Source organism: Symphodus melops, assembly GCF_947650265.1.
Source record: "Symphodus melops genome assembly, chromosome: 13".
Lineage (NCBI taxonomy): Eukaryota > Metazoa > Chordata > Actinopteri > Labriformes > Labridae > Symphodus > Symphodus melops.
The window spans coordinates 23,552,313-23,580,154 of NC_136703.1; the positions used below are offsets into that span (position 1 = coordinate 23,552,313).

General features: G+C 41.0%; 2 protein-coding genes across 5 annotated transcripts; one reads left to right on the forward strand and one right to left on the reverse strand.

Annotated features, from left to right (window-relative positions):
- Positions 1-901: 901 nt before the first annotated feature.
- Positions 902-7,146, reverse strand: sdf4 (stromal cell derived factor 4). Its single transcript, XM_079358834.1, has 7 exons — positions 7,012-7,146; positions 5,723-6,039; positions 4,871-5,007; positions 4,621-4,734; positions 4,354-4,512; positions 2,892-3,067; positions 902-2,736 (listed from the first exon to the last, which is right to left on the reverse strand). The coding sequence occupies exons 2-7, from the start codon at positions 6,031-6,033 to the stop codon at positions 2,560-2,562; spliced, it is 1,074 nt and encodes a 357-aa protein (XP_079214960.1). The 5' UTR covers positions 6,034-6,039; positions 7,012-7,146; the 3' UTR covers positions 902-2,559.
- On the forward strand, positions 6,305-27,842 carry c1qtnf12 (C1q and TNF related 12). 4 transcript variants are annotated; one of them, XM_079358836.1, is made up of 9 exons: positions 6,305-6,984; positions 7,525-9,369; positions 19,971-20,075; positions 20,232-20,343; positions 20,508-20,692; positions 22,025-22,133; positions 22,749-22,842; positions 25,970-26,048; positions 26,133-27,842. In XM_079358836.1, exons 2-9 carry the CDS (start codon positions 9,190-9,192, stop codon positions 26,229-26,231), a joined length of 963 nt encoding a protein of 320 aa, XP_079214962.1. In that variant the 5' UTR covers positions 6,305-6,984; positions 7,525-9,189; the 3' UTR covers positions 26,232-27,842. The 4 variants fall into 4 exon arrangements, with proteins under 4 accessions (XP_079214962.1, XP_079214963.1, XP_079214961.1 ...); XM_079358837.1 differs by having other exon boundaries at positions 6,309-6,984; positions 7,525-7,580; XM_079358835.1 differs by lacking the exon at positions 6,305-6,984 and adding an exon at positions 7,136-7,224.

Genomic DNA, 27,842 nt, shown 5'->3' on the forward strand with positions numbered 1-27,842 from the left:
TGTGCCAGTGGTGTCCAAACTTTTTTTCTTGCGGGCCAAAATTGTCGCATTAGAATCGCTCACGGGCCACAGGGTTTGTTTTTTTTTAAATATTGGAAGGAACTTTTTGTATTTTGACAAAAAATAATGTAAATACACAATAATTAATTGCAGTGGGAAACTGTTGTGTTCTAATTTTTTGGAAAGAATAGTCAGGCTTTTATAGGTCTCCCTCGCTAACATGAAAAAGAAAAAAAGAACGAAATATGCCATCTGATGAGGCCTGGGGCCAAAATCTTCTGATTCTTCGATTTGAAGTCAAGGGCCACAAACAATCCACTCAAGGGCCACAAATGGCCCCTGGGCCGCACTTTGGACACCCCTGGTTTGTGCTATGTCTGATTAGGAAATGCTAGCAGACTAGCATGCTATGGTAAAGGTGAAAATGATTGCTCCTGTGAGGACAATTGTGTTAAATGTGACCCTCAAAGCAGATCCTCCTCTCTTTCACATGACAGTCAGCAGATGATGCCCGGCATGTTGGTGTTGAGTTTTGTTGTACAGGACTTTCTGTCTTTATACTGTGTTTAAAAACTTCAGGTCTGTGGACAAAGCTGCTTTTTAATGTGCATTGTTTACAGACAACTAAAAGCAAAAGTTACATGAATATTTGCATAAACATTGTTTTTGTTTTCTCAGCTTGCTTTAAATCTAAAATTAACATTTATGCTAGGAAACGTTAATCTTGTTAATGGTCCTAAACTTCAGTGTTTTATCAGCAGTTCCAGCTCAGCATGGCTGTTATTAACAAAAACATAGTGCTACCACAGCCTGTCTCAATATCTGTCGAGACAACTATTATTAAATAATGACATTGTGTAGAGGAGATGATTGATACTTTGAGTATAATACAACAATCCTGTTCAATTTATAAGAAATATTTATTTTTGTCACCAGTTTATTTGCAATAGATTTTTATAAAGTTGTGTCACATTCGGTCATCATAAATCTTCATTTACAATCCAAACAGGGCCATGGACAGAGACGTCTGCACCAGGATCCAAAAAACACAGCACAAGTCACTGAAGTTTCAACAAAAACACTGTTGGTCCATGCTTTTTAAAACAAGGTGCACGTGTATAAAGTAACCCATTTCAAATTTAACAGGTAAACATGAATAAGAGTGTGTGATCTGACGTTTGTGAACCAAAATGAGGAGAACAAATCCGCCTCTGTTTGGATGGGGCAAAAAAGAAACAAGCACAGATCTGTGTGATGATCAAATCCAAATTGTAAAATAAATAGATAAATTCTTCTTAGTTCACTTTAAGAATATTAACTTCTGGAGCCCCTCAAGTCAGAAAAAGCAGGATACGTATGACCTGGACATTCTTTAAGTCAAGGAAAGATGTAAGCCCTGACTACAAGCCTCGTTTGAGCTAACACACACACACACACAGGTGAAGCTAGTTTAAATAAAACAAAAAACTTTTTTAGTGGCGTGTGACACCTGTGCTTCACCTTCTATCACTCAATATATCATATATTAATCTGTTTGTCTACATGATGAGCTTTAAACCTTTGAGAATAACTTATGAGAGTCTGTGCTAAGATAACTGGAAGTTACTGAGGCAGTTATTTTAAAGCTATTTCTAGTTTTCTTTTTTTTTTTTTACAAAGTTATAACCCTGTTGGAAGAAGAAGGACGGATGTTGTTGTTAGCCACTAATGACCAAAATCCCCCTTTCAAATTAAGGGAACGTAAGTGTTAATTAAACCAGAACCTAGAACTTTGTTCACACTGGTTTGATTTATCTGTAACCACCAATTTCCACAAACTCCGACTCGGCGCCCGCAGCTGTGAGCAGCTGTACACGCATGATGGGAGAACTTCGTTTGGTGCCTAATGTTGATCAAGTGACAGAAACTATCAGCGTGAGTCCGTATATTGCATTTATTTTGAAATCGTCTGGACGCTCACACTTCCTGTCCAGCTTATTCTATTCTGTCCAGCTTGACACGCGTCTGCAGCGTGCTCATCGATCAGCGAACGCGTCGTCCACGGAGTCGGTGGAAATTGTTGGTCAAGGTTCTTCCTCTCAGCTGCATCGTTTTTATACTCTCATCTTTCTCTCTGATGGAGGCATTGGTACATGACTATTAATATTTACACATATTTAATTTATACAAAAACGTCCAGCAGAGCACATATCTCGCCTAGCTTGGAGTCTCTCTCACCGCTGCAACACAAAGTCAGAGTTAAAATTCCAAATATACACACATTTCACAACATAACACACAAAGCCATTTAGAGGTGCCTGAAATTCTGGAAGAAGTCCCAAAGTGGAAAAGTGGAAAAACAAACAAAACAAGACTGAAGAAACAAAGGAGCAGTGGCACACAGAAGGCAGACGTTGATCAGGCAGACGGTCTGGAGCTGAAGGGGGGGATGTCTTCATTTTAGTCAGCGGTGAAAGAGGCCGCTGAAGCTAGGCTTTTTAAACACACGATTGCACACTTAGATCATCCCTCAGGCGTGTCCCTAACGCTGACGTAGGATGCCTGAGGACTGATACGTCTTCAGAACTCCTCGTGAACATTTCTGGCGTAGTCCATCAGCTTGCTTCCTGTGAAGTATTCGCTGTATTTGAGAATCTCGTCCAGCTCCAGGTTATGATTCTGGTTTTCATCTGCGACGGCGATCATCTGCTTGGCCTCGTTCAGAGCGTTGTGCTCGTTCATCGGGTCCATGTACTCCTGCGGCAACACGGGAAGACACAGCAAAAAAATGATTGTACTCTTTATAGTCTGGCCACATAGATCTTGAGAAATAGCGAGGAGTTCAGTACATTGACAACACAGAAAAAGTGTAAAAACAGGAACAATCGAAGCAGATGCTTTTCCTGACTGACCTCCAGCTCATCCATGGTTACGATGCCGTCGTGGTCTGAATCGATGACTTCCTCAAACTCCTTCTTCCTCTCTCTCACCCAGTCGTCGTCGATGTCCTGAGCCTGCTGGTTCTCCACGGTGCCCACAGGGAGAGAGATGAACTCTGACAGGGTCAGCTTCTTATCTCCATCCTGGTCTGCAGAAAGAGATCAACACACACACACACACACACGGAGTCTTCACCCTGTAATCTGTCACAGAGCCTTTCTAACACAAGGTGCCGTAACTTGCCAATATTATCAGATCAAGTTCTGATGACGACTCATAATAATGAGGTTTTGTCTCAGAGCCAAACAGGCTGAAACATTAGTAATGATTTGATGAATCAGAAACCTTTGGGATAGTGTTGGAGTCTGATCCTGTAAAGTTCACATCTTTCAGCTTTACCTGCTTTTCTACTAATTCATTTCAAACTGCAGAACTGCTTCTGTGGAGCGGCTGGCCTTTTCTCCATTTTACTATTGTATGACATTTAATTAAAAAATATCATAAATATAAAATTCCTTCTTACGATGTCGCACACAGACTGCACTCTGCACTGACATCATGCTGCAAAAAAAACCTGTCGAGCTCACACATGAAGTAGGACAATGTTTTAGGAAGCCGGTTACTTTTCTAAAAACACCAAGTATGGATCATCATTAATTTTCTGTTTCTGTTATGACGCTTTGACACATTAACCAACATTTCAGGCGTTGTAGCAGTAGGATCGTAGTTGCTGTTGCTGCTTTGTTTCTATTCATCTCGTTCTTTCTGCAGCTCTTTGAGTCTGCTTCTGCTCCAGCTTACGTTGAGTTATTAACTGCCACTCCTACTTGGTAAATGTGTCCTCGTGCTGTGCTCATGATGGATCCATGTTGACTCTTTAGAAACAAAGAGTGGCGCCTAGACCTGCTCATTTTGTCAAGTGTCTTGTGATAACATCTGTTATGAACTGGCACTAAATAAAGATTTTGCCTATTTCCCCAATGCTGGGTTTGTAATATAAACAACGGGTGATGTTTCAGCAGCCTGCAGGTCGACTGTGTTTGGTTCACTCCCTCTGCTCTCATCAGCAGTAAACAGCTGTGTTCAGGTAAAAGCACCTCAAAATCGACGGCCCACTCAGAACCCAGCATCAGGCAGACGATGTTTGGGACTCGCTGGTAAACAAAGTGGAGCATTTAGCAGCTGAGCAGACACATTCTTCTCCCAGGAGATTGGTGGAGAAGCAAACAAAGATAACAGCAGAGTCAAACATTGGCCTTCATTTAAATGTTTCCCCGTGTTGACTTGCATATTGCAAATCTGATGATGTGTCAATAAGCCTCTGTTTGCAACTTCCCCATTCGCCTTACATGGCTGTGACACGTCGTCTCCGCTGACCTACAGGTGGCTGGAAATTATTCTTACGACGACGATCGATCGATCAGTTGAATGTACCTAAGTCTCGCACGATCTCCTTCACCATGTACTTGAGCATGCCTCGACTGTGCTCGGGATGAAGGAAAGAGAGGAACTCCTGCTCGTTCAGGATCTGGTCGGCTGGAGGGTTATCGGCCTGAAACCAGCGATCCTTCAAGCTTTCCAAAACCTCCTGAGCTGCAAAAACAAGACAATCCACCTCAGTTATACTGATGTTAACTCGGCATCTGAAGAACATAAGCATGAGACACTTTTCAAATGTACTCCAAGTAATTGTACACTTACTTTCCTCATCCAGTTTCAAATCTTCACTGTTCTTTATCTTCTCGGCGATTTCCTTTTCATTGAAACCTTTGCTTGCCAGGAATTTGACTCTGTATTCGTCCCACGTCACATGACCTACAGACAAGAAATTAATTGTATGTTTGGGTTTTGACTAAACAGATTTCAGGGACAATGAGTTGCGTCATGTCCCAAACATGCTGTTGGACTGAAGGATTTAAAAACAGAGAATTAAAAGTAGCTTTTCTCTCACCGTCGCCGTCTGGGTCAACAGCTCTGAAACTGTTCTTGTTCTCCACCATGGCTTCTTGAAAGTGCTCCTCCGTCTTCTCCATGATCCAGCGCTGCATCTCTTTGGCGCTCACACTCCGGTCCCTGTTGAAATCGACCCTGGGACGAGAGAGTTTGAAAAAAAAAAAAAAAAAAAAATTGGTTAGAACTAAAACTAACAAAAGGCATTATTCCATTTCACTGCTTTATATAAACAATCAGCTGCAACATCCCATTTGTTGCACCATCTGTCCTGCTTACAACCAATCCTGAGCGCTGATACTGTTTACACTCACGTGTTTCCTGGGAAGCATTTTTCTTCCTGAAAAGCTACGTGTGTTACGACATGGATCACTTCTGAAAATGCACTGTCCTTTCCTGCTGTCAGACCACCAACACAGGAAATATGCTTCTTAATATCTCCTTCTAAATGTACAGGGGCAATTTCTCTGCACTGGGTACATTTACATGAGATATTAACCATTACAATGCTGAGCTTATATTACCAACTGAATTGCAATCTTTTGTCTAATGACAGTGTTTCTTTTTTTTGCTTCGTCTGCCTCCTAAGATATCATTTTGTTACGAAGCCACCCGGGGATATCTAATCCGAACACACCCTAAGCTTCTCATAAAAGTGATAAGTATAGTTATCAAAGCATATTTGAGATTTTTGTCACAGGCCGCACCTCTTCAGACGCCCAGCGTTTTAAGTCCTACACTTGAACTGGGTTTTTTACTGATTGTGGCTCGTGCAGAACCTGATCAGCAGCCTCTGCTATTCAGGAATGCTGTAACTCCAGCCAGAGATTCAAAAGTGGAAAGCCAGTCTTACTTGGAGAATATTTCAATAAGCTTCTTTCTGTTCCTTCGGGGCTCCGAGTCCTCTTCGAACTCCTCCATCTCTTTGCCCAAAAACACCTCCTGGTGGAAGTCTTTATTCAGGTGGCCGTCCATTTCCATCTTGACCCCGTTCAGGTGGTCTGGGGGAAGGATCTCGTTCTCGTCTTTGGTGGCTGGAGATTTCTCCTTCGAGGCGGACATGTTGGCTGGCCGTGCATGCACATCCATGCTGTGGAGCAGGATGAAGCAAAGCATGGACACGGCCAGGCAGTTTCTACGCCACAGTTTTCTCCAGAGCATCATGATTGTCTTAAGAAACAAAAAAGGAAGAATTTTAGCTGGAGGGAAGTGCCATCATTTCTGACATTTCATCAATTTGTTGTTTTTTTTCCAGATTTGATACATCCTGAAATAGGTTTGCTCTTTATATATCTATATATGCTGTTCTTTAAAATAATGTAAGTAATGTTTAACTTTTTGGATGAATGTAACACTTTTTAATCAGAAGCCCATGATGATCAATTTTTTAATCGTATTGCCGACTCTTATTTAGTTAGTTATGGAGGAACCAACTCTAAAAACGCAAGAACAAAAAGACAATATCGATTCAGATCATCACGCACAACTTCAATGATGCGTTCAGGTAAATTCGGATTTTCCAAAATTAAACCATGCTTACTAAAAAATTCATTTCCCTTCACACATTACTTACTGATGTGTGAATGCATGACTCGGAAAGAAAAGCATTAGCTACTTAAGTCAAAAAATATTTTAACATCGACAAACACCAAGAGGTAGTGAAAGCAGAAGTTAACACAGAGATCGCGATCTAACGCACTGTAGGAAACGTCACACTTCTGATAACAGCTGGAGCTTCTTTATTTAAATAATATTTAACATAAAAAAATAAAATAAATGTTGGCCAGTAGTAACAGACGGGAAATATGTCACGTGTTACATAATATTACAGAATAACTTTGCTGGCAAAGCCTCAAAACATCGCAACTCTCAGGCATTTTATATACAAATTGTCTACTTTCGTGTTTTTCAACAGCGGTGAGTTATGTGGTCTCATAGCAACCGAGTGTTCTGGACGTAAATAACGGTTAGCAGGTGAACTGAATCGCATCACGTCACACGATTTAAACTGCTACAGACTATGCTAACTGAATGGCTAACACACGCAGGATAATATAACATCATCGCTGATCCAAGCGCGATTTGGTACAAGTAAGAGGTCTGAATATATGCAGGGCAAGGAGAAAACAAAAAACGACTGACCTGTCTTGACGATGACACTGTGGAAAGTTCAGGCGAGTCTGCTAATTAGGAAACGGCTCGCACCAGTGAGCTAATGTTAGCTGGACTTCCTATTCAAACGGAGCTGCGTCGCTTCCAGTCAGGCGAGCTGTCAGACTCCACTTCCTGTACACGTGGCTCCTCCATGATACTGGGACCCGCCCAGTCCAATCACAAACCACTGATTACAACCAGGTGAAGTACCTGTGTTCCGATAAACTGAGTTCTATGGAAGTAAACCTGCCATTGAATTTTGAATTCGAATTTTTAGCTGTGAATTTTTTTTACATTGCATTTTTAGCATCTAAATAAGACTTTGAATTTCAAAAGCCAACGATATTTCTAGCACTGTTTTTTTTCTCCAATGTTTAAATAAATAAAATGTCTCAAAAAATTCAATGTAAAAAAGAAAATTCAAGGTGAAAAGGAACAAATTCTGGCTTTAGTCCATTTCCCATGGACGAGGATTTTGCTCTCTGCTTCTACCACCTGCAGGCATGTCAGCAGAATCAGGAAGTAGGATGGCACCAGCAGGGAGCCATACTGGAAAGGTACTGGTGAGATATTTGCACTGCAAGCTGCTGCCTCTGGGTGGCACTGTGTTAAAATATAATTAAAGCAAACAGACCAGGAAAACAGTCCTAGCCTGTAATGGGATGTACTCATGAGCTAACATGTTATTTATCCCAATAAGAGACTGAGAGTGCTGACTTCTTTTTAGACAAATTAGCTTATAGTAGGAATACCCAGACTGCCAATTTGTTCACATCAGCTGTGTTGTATTTACAGACACCTGCAATTTACACAACTTAGAGGACATGTATTACCTTCTATTAGGCTGTCCAGAAAGGTTAGACTTTTGCTGAACATCAACACACAGGAAATGACACACTCATCAATCTTTCATAGTACTTAAGCAACAGATTATATGAAATAATTTGGCAATAACCTTACACAATTAGGTTGTTCTTTCTTGTTCGTATATGAACACAAGGCTTTGCTAGAATCTGCTAATATTGAGCCAAGCTGTCCTCAACTCGCAGATACACAACTTTATACACGTCACACACACACACACACACACACACACAATACCGTCTGCCAAATAACCTCTTCAGCCCCAGCATTTCATCTATGAGATAAAACAGAGCAGAGTAAGCCAGTAAGGTTGCCAATAGAGGCAAGGGAGGAGAGAAATAGCAAGGGGGGAGAGAGAGAGAGAGAGAAAAGGGTGGTGATAAAACTCCACTGTGAGCCCTCCTGTAAGCTCAGTTAGAGCAAAGGAGCAGATGAGAGAACAGGGACAGGGAGGGAAACAGGAGCTATAACTGCACAACAAATCACTCTCGTGCCAGTCTCACACGTGGCCTTGGACTTCATGATTTGTTGGATTAGTTAGAGGGAAGCACCTGTGTCAGATAATTGTCTCAGACAGAAGCAGAAGATCACACCTGTTTAGATTCGTGATAGAGGAAGAAACGTTAAAAGGAGATAACAATTCACAACTGGACCTCATCCATCTCCTCTTGGGAGTAAAGCTGCAGACTTGAACACTGACCTGCATCTTTTTTTTTCTTTTTGGGAGGGGGGGGTGATTTTTTGTTTGGATCTTGCAGCCTTTCCAGCTGCCACCCAACTTTTGCACAGCCTGGATCTCAGTGCAGGAAGCAGTGGGAGCTGGGTCAAAAGAATATTGCCATCCATCTTTAGCCCACCCTCAGCTTTGGACGCACCCCTCCTCCTGTCTTCTTTTGCCCCCTCTACCCCCCAACCCACTCCTCATCCCCTCCTCCTCAATACCTCACCCCCCAACAGAGCAGAAAGCGTGAAAAATCTCACTAATGGGTTTATTTGCTGTCAGATCTGCGCCGATCTGTCATTCCCTTGCACCGTTCTTCTTGACACATTTCATAGTTGAGTAAGTCTCCTCTAGATTTCTGGCTAGCTTTAACAGCGCCCCTGCAACGTTGTGCTGCCTGAGAGCTCATCAAGGAAGGGAGCAACGGCTGCAGCAGCCAGTCTGACAGACTCTTGGACAGGGAGTCCCTGAAGCTGCATTCCTCTGGTCTCCCTCCTGAGCCTTGTGGGCATCCCTCATCTTATCCTTTGCAGAAGATTCAGGTAGTTCCTGCGAGGGATTGATTGAAAATAAGTGTGAAGATGTGGTGTGCGGCTGGGCCTCTGGCCGTGGTGGCTGCAGTGTTTTGGACTCAGTGTGTCCTTCTGGAAGGGGTTGATGCCAAGAAGGAGAGAAAGAGGCCAAAGGAGGCCACCCCGCAGCACACAGAATCCTTCAACGCTACTCTGTCCAACAGTGAGGAGGTCGGTGGAAGCATCAAGGTACTGACTCAAACTTTTTATGAAATGTACAAAGTTTATGTTGGAATCACTTTTTTTTTTCTTCATATATTTAAGCTTTATATGCCGTTAGGATGGTATCAATTCCCCCCACATTGGACTTTCAACATTAGACATCATTCTAAACTGGAATTCAAAAAGATTTTATAGTTGTCTTTTTACCCGAGCATTTAAAGAGCCAAACATCGACTAAAGTTAACCTGAAGGAAGTTGTTGCACTTGATCTTAGTTTCACAGTAAAAAGCTCAGATCTTTTTACATTTCTTTGTTCATATATTATTTTGAGAACTGGGTAATATCACACTCTCTTTTTTTGCCATTACAAACAACACAATAAAAATCCATTTTAATTTGAAGTTGTAACATGACGGCGAACCGAAAAAGTCTAAGTGGGGTGAATAAATATGAAAGGCGCTGTGTGCGAGACGTGAACCTAACTTGTCAGCACAGGCAATATGCAGGGCAAATGACTTGTGGCAAAGGTAGAAGCCACGACAGGACAGGTGTGCCCTTCCAGGTCAAGCTTCAGATAGTGAGGAGGACCAAAAATGTGTGAAACACTGAATGGATGACTTCCGGAGGTATGCCAGGAATGTGGATGTCCAAAGGCTGATCAATGCATCAATTAGCGCGCGCTGCGGGTGTCTGCCACCAAAATTTTTCCATCCGCTGTGAAAACATCAGGACAGAGGGAAAGTTTCAAATATCTAGCCGATGGAAATATTCTCAAACGCAGGAAATGATGTTATAAACAGACTGACAAAGAATGAAAGATTCAACATTTATAGTTTCTGATAGCTTGAGAGAATTCTCACCATGACAAAATATATTCAGTAACCGTAGACCGGTGTTGTTATCCTCTTGCAAAACTGCTTTCCAGTGGTACAATTCCATTTCCAGGAGCAACAGTTGGCCCCTGACTCTGTTATTTATTGGTTTATTGCTGGTGTTGCATATTTGCGAATGTTTCCAACGGTGTATTTGTTTTGCTTTCAGCCCACCCATTATGTTGGCATTCTCATAAAACTCTCACTGCCCTATATACCAGCCTGCAGTTCTGACCAGCACTCGGTTTGTGGAATCCTAACTGTAACCATCGCCGCCTTTCCCCCCCCCTTCCTCCTGAGTCCAAGCAGTGAGGTCTCCTTTTGTATCTTTAAGAACACATTGTAGGTGGTTGTGGCCTGGTGGTGTTTATTTGACTTGGTTCGCCTTGTAAAAGCAGAGGCTATGAAGGATGACCTTGTGTCAACCCTGAATATTGCACCCTGCTGGGATTTCACTTCTCAGCCTCATCCCACTGGGAGCTGGGTGTCTCTGCAGTTTCCCTCCGAGGTCCCTTACGGGGGCCCTCTGCCATGATGTAACTCCTGGGAAAGTTAGGTGGGCAGACATTTAAAGACCTATGGCGATGTTGTTCCCAGCCCATTGATTCTGTCATTCACAGGCCCCAGTCTGACTCCGCTGTGTCTGGGACATCCGATAGGGGCGGTGCGGCCCTGAAAACTGGGGCAGCATGCCGTGTAAGCCCCTCACAAAGCCCCATAGAAAGGGTCCTGAAAGAGAACACCTCGGTGAGGATTAGCCCCCTGTGCCTCTCTCTCTAACATTCTTTTCATCTCATCTCTCACAATCACAGGGTAATGACATAATCACTCTTAAGATGCTGTGTTGGGCCAGATCGTGTCTTGGCCAAACAGTGTCACCTGTGATGATGAGAACCTGAGCTTTTTAGCTTGACATCTGAAGAAGTGGACACATTTGTAGGTGTCACCGTTTTCCATGTTTCTGCGTTGAAGAAAAGAAAAAAAAAGAAAAAAAAGAAAATCATGCCACACACGGTGAAAAGTAGCTGCTTTTCTTGGTTAAGTTTGTAAGTTTATCCTATTACACATCTGTGAGCTCCCACAGAAAACAACACCACCATTGGAGCTGTCTTGGCAGGAAATGTGTGTCCTCAAACAAGCCAAACATTTACACTCCACGTTTACATGTTATTCCCCTGTGCCCAATGGAAACAGTGGAAACAGTTCTGATGATGGCATTTGCTTTCTATCTCACCAATCCCGTGTGTGGGCTGTTGGCACTGTGCAGTTGTACTCTGCATTCCTCAGGAGATTTTTTTTTTCCATTTGAAAGTGATCACAATAGTGAGGTGTGGAGTTGTGCGCCGAGAGGAATTTCTTTTTTTTTCTTCTTTTTTTACGACGTGATTACGGAGGTGCATTTCAAACAAGTGTGATCTTTGTGTTTTAAAAGCAAAATGTCCCGTATGTAAACCTTATTGCTCTGCACTCTGAAGATGAGAGGAATCTGTCATTGCTGAGAGCAGCGAGGGATCTGTGATGGCTGTAATTGAGGGAGTCAAGTCAAACATAACGCCTGGCGTGTTGAGTAATGGCTGGGTTTTATCCCCAGGCGAGGGTTTTTGTTTCCTCTCTCTCATCCCCAGTGATGATTAATGCGGCAGCGTGTGGGACCTTTTGGATCTACCCACACATGGGAGACGAGACCGAGTCCCAAAGGAAACAGAACCACAGTGAGAGCACACACCTTTTATACTCTGCTGATGGCGTGAACTACCTTCAGTCTGTGTCGCAGGACGGTGAACTCTGCTTTCAACAAGACAGACGACTCAAAGGGTCACGCTTATTTAACATTTTAATTAACTAATGAAGTCATCCGAAAGGGAAACAAATAATAAACAGTCTTTGGTCGTTACATCTGAAAATCTGCAAGTAAAATAAACCTCAGTGTTGTCTTTTGAGCTCACAGACAGAGAGGGACTGTTTTATTTGGATTACGTTTCATTTATAATAGCTACAGATTGATGCCAGATTTATAGAAATCCCTTAATCTTGCCTGATTCTTATCATGTGCTGGTCATGTTCCTGAAATTATAGCTGCTCTTAACAGTACATTGGTGACTGTGGCTTCAAGTGAAAACAAGTCCGACGCTGACGAGACAACATAACATTCCTGCAGTTTAATGTGATTTATAATGTGCAGTCATATATGCAGGAAAATGAAATAAAACTCTTTTAGTGATTGTTGACATATTTAGTGTTTCTGTGGAGAAGTTGAAATTGAAGATAAAGCACATATTAGTCTGTCAATAGAGATTTCTCCTCGCGTTTACGATGAAGAGCTGTATGGTAAAATTGAAGCGGCTACAAGAAGATGGTTAGCTTAGCTTAGCATTCAGATTGCAATGTTTTACAATGTCAACAAACACCAGATTTTTCTTTGTGGTTTTTTTTTTTTTTTTGCTATTGCTATGACAGGAGATTTTGTAAAAATAATTTATAATCCTTATACTTTAAATATTAACGGACGAAGCCTATGTGATGTCACCCATCTGTTATGGCCGGGGGCTCTGGAGGCTCATCGGCAGCAGCCATGATGGAAATGCTGTCTCAGCCTCTCTTTCCTCACAACAGGCTGAGAGCTGAGGTGGGTGTTAAGCCTCTTGACAAACCGTTACATCCCGCCCACCTGTCAATCATATCAGCTACACACATCATTTTCAAATTCAGAACAGAGCCGTTTAATGTTGATTGTTTATTTATGCTGTAAAAACAGCTTCTTTACTGTCATGTTTATGTTACTCCCAGGAGCCAGCTTCAAGCAGACAGTCGATGAAACTGCAGGGTTTTGCACTTCTGCTTTGCCTTCATTTTTCAAGACTGGAAGTTGCTGCTTGATCTTAACCAACATATAAACAAGCAAAGTGTGAAGCAAGCTTCAAAAAAGCTGATTACTGCTCGTATTTTGAAAAGTGGAGTCAAAGTGATATTTTATGAATCTTTTTTTATGAACCAAATTCTGCATTAATCTAAAACAGTCAAACTAGTCCTTTAGAAAAAGGAGGTGGTGATACGCACCTCATGTAGGTGCAGAGCAGTGCACACAGCAGACTGTGAAAGAATGTACTGTTCCTTTAAAAAAAAAGATTGTAGTTTTTGCAGTTGTTTAGTCTCTTCAGCTTTCATAACTTCAATAAGCCAAACACAAGGGGCCAATTAGTTGCGTAATTATAGCAGGAAAATAAAAATGAGATATTGACATTGTGTATTTATGTAACAGAGTGCAGAATGAATCACATAGAAGGAGGAGGATCTAATATGCCTACAGTCAAATCACGGCACAAACCTGTCTACCTGAGATGGATCGGGATCACTGGCGCTTTTCAACAGCTCATTTTACCTACCACAAGGAAAATGAGCACTCACTCCAATTTCAAAGCTATAATTCGTACACAAAACAGATGTTACACGGCGCTCGAGGTTTGCTTCAGCTTATATTGCCCTTTTATATCAAGAGGAAGCCAAGATTGTCTCCAGTGATTTCTTAGGCATAAACACAAATTTATTCACTTTCTCTCGCACTTAATGAATGCATACAGTGCACCTTTGTTGGGACAACAGTGAAGTTAAAATCAGGACACTGATAAGAAGCATGTTCAGCTATGTCATTATATAGCAACAATGTTCCATTTGCACTTAAAAATGGTGCCACATCTACATTTGTTGACCTAATAGCAACATCCTCAGAGTGTGGTAGAGTAATTATGTTGTGCACACACCGCCTGCCAATTGAGTAATAACAGTGAGAAGAGAACAGAGTCAACATTGCATGCCTAACAGTGTTTAGTTCTGCGGTGTTAAGTCCTGGAGGCGGTGTGTGTCCATGAAGCGCAGCGGTGGGGAACACGGGGTGGATGCATGACGACTGGGATGCACGCAGGTTACCAGGATCCCCTCGTCCCACTCAGCCCAGGGATCCCTACCTCGTGGGATGGGAGTAGCCCGGCGTTAGGCCTGTCCACCCATGCATGGATGACTGCACAGGGAGCAGTGCTGGGATGTAAAAACAAGGGATTAAAGAAAGCCCTCCGTCATCCTGTCTAAACCTTAAACCTGCCTGTGCAACATTTTTTTTTTTATCAGCAGCAAAAAGTTTCATGTTGCTGGTGTTTAAAGACAGGTAGAAAACCCGATAAGGCGTAAAAGAAAACAAGATAAGTTCAGTGGTGCACATGGAAGAATTCAGGAGCTGCCTGCGATGGAGTAGAGTTTCAGTATCTGCTCGAGGCCCCAGAGACGTGTTTTAACAGTTGTGTTTGTGTTTTTGGTGGCACGCCGCCCCAGGGAAATATTTTGCTTTTTTATTGCTGCAAATAAATTCAACCTAATTTTCCCTAAACTACATGACAAACACACTTAAAGCAGTGCACATAGAAGATTATTCATGCAGACCCAAATCCTTCTTTCCTGGGTCATAAAATCTCATAAGGCCTCTGTGAAATCTCAGCAATGATTAGAACTGATCCACTAATTGATCCAAAAACTCCAAACTCGCTGCAGGCTGATAAAACAAACTCTGCTCACTTTCATTGTTTGCTCTGTACACAATCAGTCGGAGAGAGTAAACTAACTGAAAAACTCTCGGAATAATTGTGTGTATATTTTCACTATTGATTTTTTCCATTTGATGCTTCTGTTTACTTCAACTTTTTAACATTTCTTCGTATAGTAATTTTTTTGCTCGGCTCCATTTATCTGACTGGCTTTTCAGGAAGGATTATTTCTTAAGTCTAAACATTGTATAGACTGATGCAGGTCTTTGAAATCTCTGTAGCATGTGACAAAAAAAACAGATCTAACAGTTGACGCGATGGGGGCCTAGTGGTTGGTGCGCACGTCCCATGTGTGGAGGCTATAGTACCATTTTGCTGATGATACGACGTTGTACTTTTTCAATGTAAAACTCCAGACTCTGGACTTCTCTTGTAATGGAAAATCTCCCACGCTGTTGTGATGGGACTCCAAGTTACGGGTCTGAATACCTTTTCGAAACCCTGCAGACAATGCATCCCATTCTTTAGACCAGAGCCTCGGTAATGTGTCATGATTTAAAGCCCCATCAACCAGGATAAACACTGTCTGGAAGATTTAAAGTTTCTCACCTTTTGACAGAATACCTGACATGTTCTCTGTCGGTTCTCGCTTGAAAAGCGTACGCTCACGCCTGATGACAGACGAGCCCACTTTGAGGCACTCACACATCAGTGATGATCAAAGCCAGAGTCCTGCAATTCTTCATCTTCTCACAGACTGATAGCTGGATGTGCTCCCTCCACACTTTGTTCATGAGCTGTATGTGCTGATACTGGGCATCTATAGTTTACTTTATGTTGCAGTCAAAAGGAGCATGTGATAGATTGAATGACTCTGACAGGCGTTTCTTCGCCATCGAGCAATATGGTTTTCATGTGCATGTGTGGAGTCTTTGATGTTTTCAGTCGAGACAGAACCTCACCTGGTTACAATGAATCAGAATACTTTCTGGCAAGTTGTGTGAGCCATCCCAGCTGTCATGTTTATGTAGAGTATGTTATGCTCAGACCATGTAGAGTCTTAAAACTACAGTGCAGTGGGTTTTAATAGAACATTTTGAGAACTCCTAAAGCTAATTATTAAGTTTTTTTTATCCAGTGATCATGGAGGTGATAATTACCTCGGTGGTAGCCCTTCTACCTTAAGCACAGAAAATCCTTGAGGGTAGAGATTTAATGGTTTAATTATAATGGCGTGTGTTATAGAGAATAACAAGTTCAGAGTGAGGCTGATTTCCTGGCAATGATATGCTGTCTTTTTTTTATGATGATGTAAGGAAAGACTAATTATAAGTCACATGTGTGGTCCAACTTGCAGTGTTTTCTATCTCTGGAAAAGAAAGCTGATGATCTATGGCACTTTTATAAACACAAGAACAAATGCCAAGGTCTGGGTTTATTGGTCAAAGCGCTGACGAGCTCAAAATGCCTGATGTGATGATGATGATTCACAGGTATCGATTAATACCTAAACCAGTGGTCAGCTTGCAAATATCTGTTTAAACTAGCAAAATTATTTTGATATTATGCAGCCCTTTCCTGCAGCAGCAACAACACTCCTGAACAGCAAGGCATACAGGAAGTCAGTGTGTCTCTAACCAAGAAATAATCCCACACATAACCTCTGTAAATCTCTAAAACAACCATATTTCATTTTTAAGCTTGATTTTTTTTAAACTAGGAAATGAGGCGGGCTGTGTTATTACCTGGCTTTAAAAGTATATGAGGAGAATTTTATTAGTGTCCCCCCCTTACAAAACCACTGGTGTCAATATATTCTGGTATTTTTAATGTGTTTTAAAGCACATGAGTAGCCAATAAGGAGTTTCAGTAGCCTCAGTAGTTAGTAGTTGTAGTTTTGTAGTACTAAAATGAAAGTATAGCCACCTTTGTTAAGGCTGCGTGAGTTGTTTATCTGCACTGCAGCATTTGACATTAGAGTTGTTAAAAAACAGAGATAAAACAAAAAAAACTGATTCTTATCTTATTTAACTTATCTATTATTTAGCTGATGGATTTATGAACCACTCTTTGGAATTTTTGTACTTTTCAAACAAAAGCTCCTGCCTTTACTCAGTTTGCTTCCTTTACACTTTTCTGCTCTTTTCTTCTCTCCCCCTCACTCATCCCTCTGTCTTTACACTGTCTTATTCTAAGACAGAGCAACATAAAATAATATTATTGTCATAGTTGTCTAATCACAGATTACACCCTCACTAACTGCAGTGACAGTTTGGCGTTAGCGCTGTGGCTTCACTTCAGGTCTTCAATTCAGATAAACAGGCGCACTGTACTATAATCATCCTTATTTTACCTCAGCTAACGAACACAGCCAAGTCTAGTTCAAGCTTACAAAACAAATGGCTTCATACTACACAACTACCTGAACACAGTCACCTATCTCTGTCTTCCGCTCTTTAGCAAGCAAAAGTAAACAATTCAGCCGAGTATTCTGGACACCAGAATTCTCACCCATTCAAATTGGGGACATTTTTGGGGACAGGGCGGCCTAATCTGGGACTGTCCCCGAAAATCTGGGACATCTGGTCTCCTTATTTTAAAGCCCCTGTGATGATTATTTTAGCTGATTATGAAACAGACTAAAGTTAATACCGATGCCTCTGTATGAGTCAAAAAAGCAAATGAGAGCATCTGCAACAATTTTATTATTTCAATATCGTTATTACAAAAAGCCTCAAACCACTGCTGCGTGGTAGGTGTCATATGTTGGTTGACTTTAAGCTTTAAATGTTAAGAGATTCTCAATGAGTGATTTGACTGTTTAGAGACAGCAGAAATAAAATGTTAAATCAGAAAACACTTTGTACGCCTGTACAGGACAAAATCAGCAAAGAGATGTGAGGCCTCGAAAAAGGGACACACAAACCAAAAGTTCCTCAGTGGAGCTTTAACACAGTTATCAGAAAGAAAGAAAAAAAACGCTTTATATATTTTGGTTGCGGTCAAAAAGTTGTGGTTTTCATTACAAGGTGGTGGAGACCAAAACAGAGCTTAAAATGTGTAACGGCAGATTGTGAATATGTTCATCAGGGGTCCAAAAACATCACTTCAAATAAATGATGATCTATAACAGCTTTCTGTCTAAACAAGTAACTGTTCATCTTACCAATTTAAAAGGTGATGATCAGTCAGTGGTGTGTTCACTTGTTTTTATGCCGTCCTTAAGTTGCCAAACTAATCAGTCCTTTTTAAAATGTTAAAATATTCCTATAAAGCTTTCAGAGCTGGCATGTTTATGAGAATGAAAAATTGACATAGTAAAGGAAAAAGCAGTTTATCCTGAGGACTCCCAGTCTTATGGAAACAGCATTTAGGGCTGTAAAAGTGCTCTTGTCTTGACCAAATCAGCCTCACTTTTATCTCTTTCCAAGCCTCAAAATCACAACAAAAACACACAGTGATCCAACACGCAGCCAGCGCAGCGCCTGTTAAGTTGTTTATTTTGTCTGCTGTCAGAGAGAAGAGAGACCCGCAGAGAGAGGGGGACTGCTGGAAATCCCAAATATAAAGAACGTTTTTATTTCAGTATATTGCGAAGACAAACAAGGAGTCACTTTGTTGCGGTGGAACAAGAGGCGAGTCTTTGACAGTGAAGAAAGGGGCATGTTGGTTTTGCAGATAAGTGATCCATGTCCCGCTGCCAAAACCTAAACAAATTCCTTTTCAGGCAGCTCACCTCCATGGCTCGTCTTTATCTCCTCTTCTATCTCAACTGAGGGCACTTGACATTTTGGAGAATGGTCGGGGGTTAGATTCAGGCTTTCTCTAATTGGAATTCATTCAGCCTCACATTTTACTGAAATGAAAACATGCCAGTTGTAACATAAAAATGTTGCTTCCAGAGAAACTTCTTGGAGTATTCTTCATATCTCCATAGCAGATCCCAGTCTCCTCTCCAGTGATTTATTATACATATGTTGTTTCAGATAAGAAGATGGAGCATACACATGATAAGGAAACAGACTAACAATCTTAAATCATGCATACCAACCCTAGTCTACTGCACATACCATGTATCCATGTGTTATCTTGTTTCTTAAATGTTCCATCATAACTTTACATTAATAAAAGAGAATCCTGTTATGTGTTCTGCAGAGGGAGAACGTGTCAGCCTCTTTGACATGTTGTTCTAAAATACAGTCATTGAGGTCTGCAATCCACAGAATCTACATCACACCAACGTGAGCAGACTCATTTTTCACCACAGTGCTCATGGAAATTTTAATGTGCTGAAAAAAGGAATTGCTTGACACAGTTTGTTTACATTCATCCAAGTCTATTGAGCAAATAAGAACCGACGTGGCACCTGAGTGAATTATATGGGAATGAAAAAATAAGCATGAGGTTGACTGTTTGAGGAGAATGATGACTACTTTTAGAGAGTTTACTGAAAAGACTCCACTGGGAATTTAAATCGAGAGAGAAAGAGGCCTTCCCTGTGTGACCTTCCTCTGTGTCTGCCAATGTGTATCTGTAAATGTATCTTCGGAAAATATTTTCCAGCGATGGTTTTAAGGAAGAAATAAGGATTCCTCGACTTCACCTTCTTTTGCATTATTCTTTTTCTTTTTGTTGGGTGAAATGATTTTTAAACAATCGCAACATTCATGTGTTAAATACTGCTTTTTAAAATCCCTGATTATTTTACAATAATGCCCCATGTACAGAGGCTATCATCCTCAAAGTGGATAACCCGGGTCCATATCCGACCTGTGGCTCTTTTCCCACTCGTCATTCTACATTATTACTCTCTCACTGATTTCCAACTCTGTCCAATAGTCCTGTGTTTATAGTAAAGGCATAGGCAGCCCAAATTCATCTTAAAAGAAAAAGAAAACACCTGGTGGAACATCTCACAGTCAATACGTTTGTAGTAGCAGGTTGGTAACATAATTGGGGATAAAAAAAAGGCCGGGTCTTTCTGAAGAGAAGACGGGGGTTTCAGCACTCTGTGAAGACTGGTGGAGACTAGTTAAAAACAAAATTACTGAACTAGGGATTTCATTGTATACAGTTGATTCCCAAAATCTCTCATTGATAAAACTATTGTTAGGTAAAGCGAAGACAACGACGTCTCTCTGTTTTTGTGTTATTTTCAATGACCTATGGGGAATTCATGACTGAACATTTTCTTTCTCTCTGTCTGTGTTTTCTTCTTCTGTAGACTCCTGACAACACGAGAGTGGATCCGCTGGGATCATGGATGGACTTTGTAAAAAGACCTGTTGGCAACTTCCCTGGAAAATGTCGCAAGCGCAAACGACCCCTGGTAAACCCAATATATGGACTGTGTGCCTTCCTTTTTTTCATTCCAGTCTTAATGATGATTGGTTCGTTGTAGTATTTACTGCAATTGAAGTAGCTCAAAAATAACTCCACATCAAGTCTTTGCATTACAGTGTTTTGTTCATCTTTTTTCCCCTAGCCAGGCCCACCTGGTCCTCCCGGTCCTCCTGGCCCACAGGGACCTCCTGGCTCTCCTGGTGCTGAAGTGACCCAGGAAGTTCTTCTGCAGGAGTTTAAAGACTTGATCAAAGGTAGAAACCTCTAAACACATCACATCTCCTCACAGAGCTGAGAGGTTGTTCTTTCATTTTATTTCTCAGTTCAAATGTGCAATTTGATGTGAAATCTTTCTGATCAAATTACGTGTGTTTGAACCCATTTCTACACGATAACAACATGGATTCATTTCTGTCAGAGGCTACAGAGAGAAGAGCAGCAGCACTGGACAGAACAACCAGCCCCAGCCAGCTCCCTACGGCTCTCCTCACCCTGGAAGGGATGACATCCTACCGGCGGATTGAAGAGGCGTTCCACTGCAAACTCAAGGGACCGGTGCTGGTCGACAAGAAGACGCTGGTGGAGCTCCAAAACTTTCAGACAGTATGTTTGTTTGAAACCAAGTAAATGTTTATGAACTGGTTCAGCTTTGGTGCCTGTGCATGCTTGAAGAAAAAAAAAAGAAAAAAGGTTTGGCTTATCCTCCTCTGCATGGTTACACGCTTTGTTTCTGACCCATTTGCTTCTCTGTGTTAACTGTGTTTGAAAGAGGGAGTGTTTGGTAATCATCGCTTGGTTTGCATGTGGGGGTATTATAAGAGGATCATCCCCTCTCTGGTAACTGGCACTGGCAAAGCATGCACTGCCACTCTGAGACTCAAGCTGGCTCTTTGGTCAAAAATACCCACTTTTTCAATTCTACACATTAGTCTCTGGGCGGCATACAAAAGGCACTCTGTTTCTGACTTGGAATAAAGTGTGGAGAGGACAGAAATAGACACTGTTTAAAACGGCATGCTGTAGTGGAAGAACTATGCCTTGTTGGGATGGGCTGACAGGGCTGGAGGAGAGAGAATAAATCTTTGCTAAATTATTTAACATGCTAACACAGCACACTTTGTGTAAAATTGTAAAATACATGTCACCAAGGCTTTTGAAATGCTACATGTTTTGTAAAGTTAGAGGTTAAGAAGAGACAATGGACAACACAAGGTCAAAGGTCTTTAAAGAACAATACTCCTGGTAACAGCAGAAGTGGTGACATTTTTTTGCACATATTTCAAAACGTGCGTCTTCATACATGAACGACTTGAAGTTGAAAGCTAACAGCTAACAAGCTAGCCGGCCAAGCTAGCCCTCGTCAGTCAAAATATCTTTCTGCAGGGTTCTTCTAATTTTATGTTTTGTCTTTTACTTTGTTCACTTGATTGTTAATACTTTCATTCATAATAGAATGAGAAACAGGGGAAAAGATTGTCTGAAAGCTTGCAAACTTTCAACCGTAGGTGATTTTTCTCCATGTCACTGATTGGACGTGCGATCACTAAATCTATTTAAGAGTCTAAGTCCAGCGACGGGCTAACCATCGCTTGAGTTTTTAAAGTTTTAAAATGTATTACTCCAACAAAGAAGGGTGGATTGTGCAACACAGCGAATGAGCGCTTCCACGTTTTGGACCTGCGCTATATTTTTTCAACATGTCTCTATTGACTCTGAACAAATTTAAAGCTTTAGTATCAGCAAAGTTTAGCTCCGCGTTCAACACAAAGGAGTAGATTTATTTTCTCATTTGAAATGCTGGCAGGACTGTTTTTTCAGAAGCTCTGCTGAAGTGCTCTTAAGCAAAACACAATGTACTTTTCTATCTGATCCTTAGTTTGACTTCTTATCAACAGGTTAATCAGCACATTAAATACAAATGTTGTTTGCTTTCAGCCTCCAGCTAAAGGAGCTTTCCTCAGAGGGACGGGGATGGACCAGTCTACTGGACGATTCACGGCTCCGATCACCGGGATCTACCAGTTCTCTGCTAATGTCCACATCGGTAAATCAAACTAAATATCTTATATGGTGTATTATATTCAGCTCAGCTCAGCTCAGCTCAACTCAACAGTATGCATTTTCTACCTTTGTTACACACGAGCATGCAGGCTGAAGTGCTGCACAAAGAGAGAGATTGACATAAGGCAAAAGAAAGACCTGTAAATTTAAATATCCCCAAATTGTCGGAAAAAATAGCAGCAACCAAAAAAACCCATTATATAATATTAAAACTAGAAGGAAGAAGGTAAATAAAATCATCAATAAGTTATTAAATAAAATGTAAACAACAAAGCTTAAGAGTCCTAAATCGTTAACAGAGAGACACAGTAGGATCCGCTCCTTGCAGTGTTTTCTTTTGTGTTCTTGGTTTTGGAAAGACTTAAGTACACACCACTACAGAACTCTTCATGAACAGAGCATCTTTCTTATTGAGGCTCCGTGTATACCGAGCGTGACAGGCCTGCTTACATTTCCTGTGATTGGATAAGACGATCAGCTTTGTGGGCTTTTAACGAGCAGCCACTTCAAGGGAATTTACTTTCTATTCTTTTTTTATCTCTTTTTCTGAACTGAGGGTGAAGCTGTATCCTCATGTGATTGTTTTAAATCTTTACAGACCACAATGAGGTGAAGAGGAGCAAGAGTCAGCTGAAGGCCAGGGACAATGTCCGTGTGCTGATCTGCATCGAATCGCTCTGTCACAGATACACGTAGGTATTCTGAACCTTTGAGTGTGTCTACATGCACACCTGTATCCCAATATTTAGTCTTTAATAGTTTTTTTTCTCATGCAGTTATTTAAAGACAAAACAGTAGCTAGAGTCAAAAATCGTGGAGAGAGAGAGAAAGAGAGAGTGGGGAATGACATGGAGGACAGGAGCCACAGTTCAGACTCGAACTGGGAATCCCTGCTTTCCAAGACGTCATCCTCTTCACATGAGAAGCTCGAGCTAACCACTCGTCCACCGGCACCCCGCCTTTTCACACCACATAACTGGGACACTCAAAAAACTTGAGCACAACAAAAATACACATTATAAACACAGCAATAGTCAAATGTGCTGGAGGAATCTTAGTACCTTACCTTTCCCCGGGATCATTTTTCTTCTGAGGGGGCTTTAAAGTCAGCTACGGCGTCCTGTGAAACGACTTATAAAACATAATCACCCATTATTTGAAGCATTATTAAATGCTTATATATAAACCACATTGCTTGTATTCAAGTCCCGCACTCTTCTCAACTCTTCTCGTCTGGAATCAAATAACTTCGTCAACATCCATGGGGCTGTCTGTCGGGGTACAAAGAGCGTCAAAGCTTAAGTTCCTGAGTATTCTCTTTTATCTTCTTCTGTGGGGAACGTTGAAAACGGATCCCTTATCATGTCTTTGAACCTTCCTGTTAAAAACCACACAGCCCGTAAAGCGTTCATTTGAATGATATCGTTGCATCGATGAGATTTTTTTCAAACTGCTGCAAAATGGTCACATGACGCATGACACGTTGATGTTATGACTTGATTTGAGACGGATGAAAAATTGTTGAAAAGAGTTCTGGGATGTACCACCCTGTTTTAAACCACATGTCAACGTTGAAATAACAGTCAGTGCTCACTGGCACTTTGATTGAATGCTTGTGGTTTTTATTTATCATGGCCATCATTCACATTGATCAGATAAGCCGATTACAACCATACTAGTATTATTGAAATTCTAATTTTCCATGTAAAAGCGATATGTTCTTGGTGTTAAATGGTACCTTAAATTTCACCAGAATTTAAGAGCTGTTAAAGTGGTTGTCTGTTACACTTTGTGTGGAACCAGTGTGGCATTTCCTGTGTAAAAGCAGAGCAGGTCTTTAAAGGAAATGTCCTCTCACTAAGAGCCCGGCCGCCTAACTAATCTTTATAGAATCACCTTTGACTCTGCAGACAGCTTGTTTTATTCAGTGGCACTGCAGTGAAATGTCCTTCTTTGGGATGAGAGAGACACATCATGAAGTAACTCATTCATCAACATTGCGGAAAAATAGAAATTCAGTTGGGAAGCCATGCTATCGAATATTTCTAAACTTCTGTTTACATAAAGTCCGTGAAAATGTCTGATATGAATTGCTCCCTGAAGTCTCTCCCAGACTTGTCCTTGGTCCACAGCCTCTCTTCGAGCGTGGTACAATGAGGGGAACGGATAAATAATATTATTATGACGGGTTACCTAACCCAAATGAGTCCTTGACTCTTGCTTTTTCGAGCCAAACCCCCAGCCAGTCTCGCTCCCACACATGAAAATGCAGAGAATGTGCAATGAGGCTCATTGTGATGGCAGTCGGAGTGAAGACAAACATGATTGATTTGCCATAAAAATGAAGCATTTTCCACTTAACAGGAGCCAGTGCTCGCACTGTGTGGTTATAAGCCTGTAGTCATGTTATAACCATCTATACAGACCCTGAGAGCACTCAGTGTTTTGGGAGTTTGACATTTGGGATTTTATACTAACCGTTCCCACAACAAGTGACAAAGGTACAAAACAGCCAAGCCTGGCCAGCTTTATTGGTACAGATGGTGCTACTCAAAGGTTTTTAACATGCTAATGTTGTCATGGGATTTTTGGATGTGAAGCAGAGTGTTTTCTGGGGTCTTGCCTTCACTGACTGCTGTGCAAAACCACAACTTAATAACTGTTTTCACTGAAACTGGATATAATTTTATGGAGAAAATATTCTCTGGTTCCCCCTCTGATGTCCTCTGCAAACTCTGGGAAAGCGACCACTAACTGTTACGAGCAGCCTTTTGCACAGCCTGTCGCAACTAGGGCTGTTCTGAATTTGTTCCCCCAGTAAGCCAAAAATGTGTAGGATAGAGTTGTGTTAGCTTGTTAGCTGTTAGCTTTGTAGCTCATTCTTGGGATTGAACACTGGCGGAGGGTTGGTTTTTAAACCCCGTCGAAGGAGGCACTCAGTACTGGAAGGGGATGCTGACTGGGAACTGCTGTTGAATGTGCACAAAAATTGGGTGGAGAATATGTTTTCCACCCATTCTTACATGGGATAGACCAAGGCCTTTGCTCAAGATGAACAGGCATGGATTGAATTGAAACAAAACCATATGATTGGTTGATGCCTCTCTGCACAATTGGAGCAAAGCTCAACCAATAGCCTTCATGTCAAAGCGTGTAGTTCTATGTTGCCAGCTTCCTTTGAAAATGGCTTTTAGAAATGTTTTAGAATTTCTTAATGGCTTGGATGCTTTTTAGAGGTTGTACGAACACACCATTACTCTGTTTCTTTAGCTTAGCCGAAAGACTGGAAACAGGAAGGAGCAGCTGGCGTGGCTGTCCGAGAAGTGGAGAGCCAAAGTCTTAATCTTCCACTTGTCTCTCTTCCACAAGCTGCTGTTAGTCAATGCAAACTTTCATTCAGCTTTTCCTCCGTTGGTCTCACTGAAGCGAAACCAAATTTGTTCCCGTGGTTTACGTCCATATTTTTAAGACTAATTGGCCGCTTTGTCAGTTCAATAAATCTTTAGTAGATTCACAGATGGTGAAGTTGCTCTACTCTCCCTACGCACTATGTATGATTCTCATTAGATACAGCACGTTCATTTGGGAGCTTAATTGATGCTTCTTCCTAGAGACACATCCTGGCAACTAGTTTATGTCTTTGTGCTAAGTTTCTGGTTGTAATAGCCTTAGAGTTTTGAAATACTTCTAAAAATGCAGAGCTTTTATTTTGAAGACATTTTAAACGTTTCCTTTTAATGTGGTCTTAAAAATGCAAATTTGGATTGCTGAAAAAACACAACATTTAATCAGAAATTTTCTTTTTACATCTGACTGCAGATCACTGGAGATGATTGTTGGATTAGAAAGTAACAGCAAGATATTCACTGTCAGTGTGCAGGGGTTGCTTGAGCTACAGGTAAGCAGCACACAGACATACACACATGGTTAATGTGGAATTTTTGAGATATTTTTCATCTGTGTTTTTTATTTTCCTCTGCAGGCCGGGCAGTATACGTCCATATTTGTGGATAATGCAGCAGGCGCTTCCATTACGATACAGAACGGTTCAGATTTTATGGGCATGCTGCTCGGTGTATAGCCTCAAACATGAAAAGGGCATCATCCAAGCCATCCACGGCTGCCTTTTTCCTGTTTCTGCAAAGGACTGCTAATTCGCACCACAACACAGAACCAAACCACAGGAAGGTTTGAAGGAAGTAACTTTGACTTGACTGTTTGTCAGACGATGAAAGGACAGTGTGAAGAACTCAAGGACGGAGTTTGTTTTTCGCAGTGCACTGCCACTTCCTCAAGGAACTTTGATGACTGTCTCCTCACCAATAAAATAACCTGAAAACAAAGCAGTGAACACGTTCGTTTCAGTAACTGTTTCGTGGTTGTCGAAGGCATTGGCAGAAAACCAAATATCAATGTTGTTGATGTTTAATCGTACATTTGTATGTTCAATGTACACTGACATGTTTATGTTTTTTTTTTTTTGTCAATATGCTCTATAATGTACACAGTCATGAACTATAGTTATTTTTTATCCTGGATTTAATATCACATTTATATTTGTTATATGGTACATAGACTGTGAGTACACTGGACATTGGACACATGCTCAAAGTACAGAAATAATTTCAAAAGATCTTGTAAAAATGATTTGTAAACTACCTGTTTTGTAACAGCTATAATTGCCTTTCCAACAATGCTAATGGCTCAGCACAACGTGGTTCTTTTGGTCCACTGCTTCTGAGATAGAAATATCATTTTTTTTTAATGGATTCCAATAACAGTTTTGTGGTTCACTAACTAAAAAGTTCTCCCAACTTTCTGCAATCCCACTGGATTTTTCATCCAGCACCGCCACGAGGTTGACCTTTGGGGTTTTTGGCTGAATAGTTGCAACATCTATTGAATGAAGACAATGGCATTTGGTACACACATTCATGCTCCCCTCAGGAAGAATTGTCACCAGTGTAAATATGCTAACATGCAACAGAAGTTGAAAACATGTTAAACATTTGAAATGCAAAAGATTTATATATTAGCATTGTCATTGTTAGCAAGCTATTTAGCACAAAGAACAGAACAGCCACTAGCATTGATGTAGACTATGAGTATGAAAAACAAAGATCTTGTGCTGAGTGGTTTGCATTGGTCAGCACAGTATTTATGATACCCTCGCTCTCGGCAACACACATGGCTTTAGCTATATGCTACATGTTGCTAACAGTAAGTTTCTATTTCAGAGTTTTTTTTAAAGTATCCTGGTATCATTTTGACTGTCTTGTTTTACTGTATTATATCCCTTTTGACAAATATTTGCTGCTTTACTTCTTTAATGTGTCCATGTACCTTATATTAGGTTTGTGTGTATGTATAGCTGCTCATTGTCTGACCGAAACGTTGGTATCTGTGCTGCTGCCTGTCTCGGTCAGGACACTCTTGAAAAGGAGAACTTAACACGTTTTTCTTCTGGTTAAATAAAAATAAAACTTTGGACATACAGATGTTTGTAATTTATCATATCTGATACACCAATAACATTGGAGAGCATTGATGTTTTGATATTTATGTTTGAGAATTTATATGATTCACTCCAATGTTTTGAACTCAAAACCCCACATTATGCAAAAAGTATATATATTTTTTCTCTTTACAATACTATGCTGTATTTTGAAATTAAACCTTTTATTAAATGGTG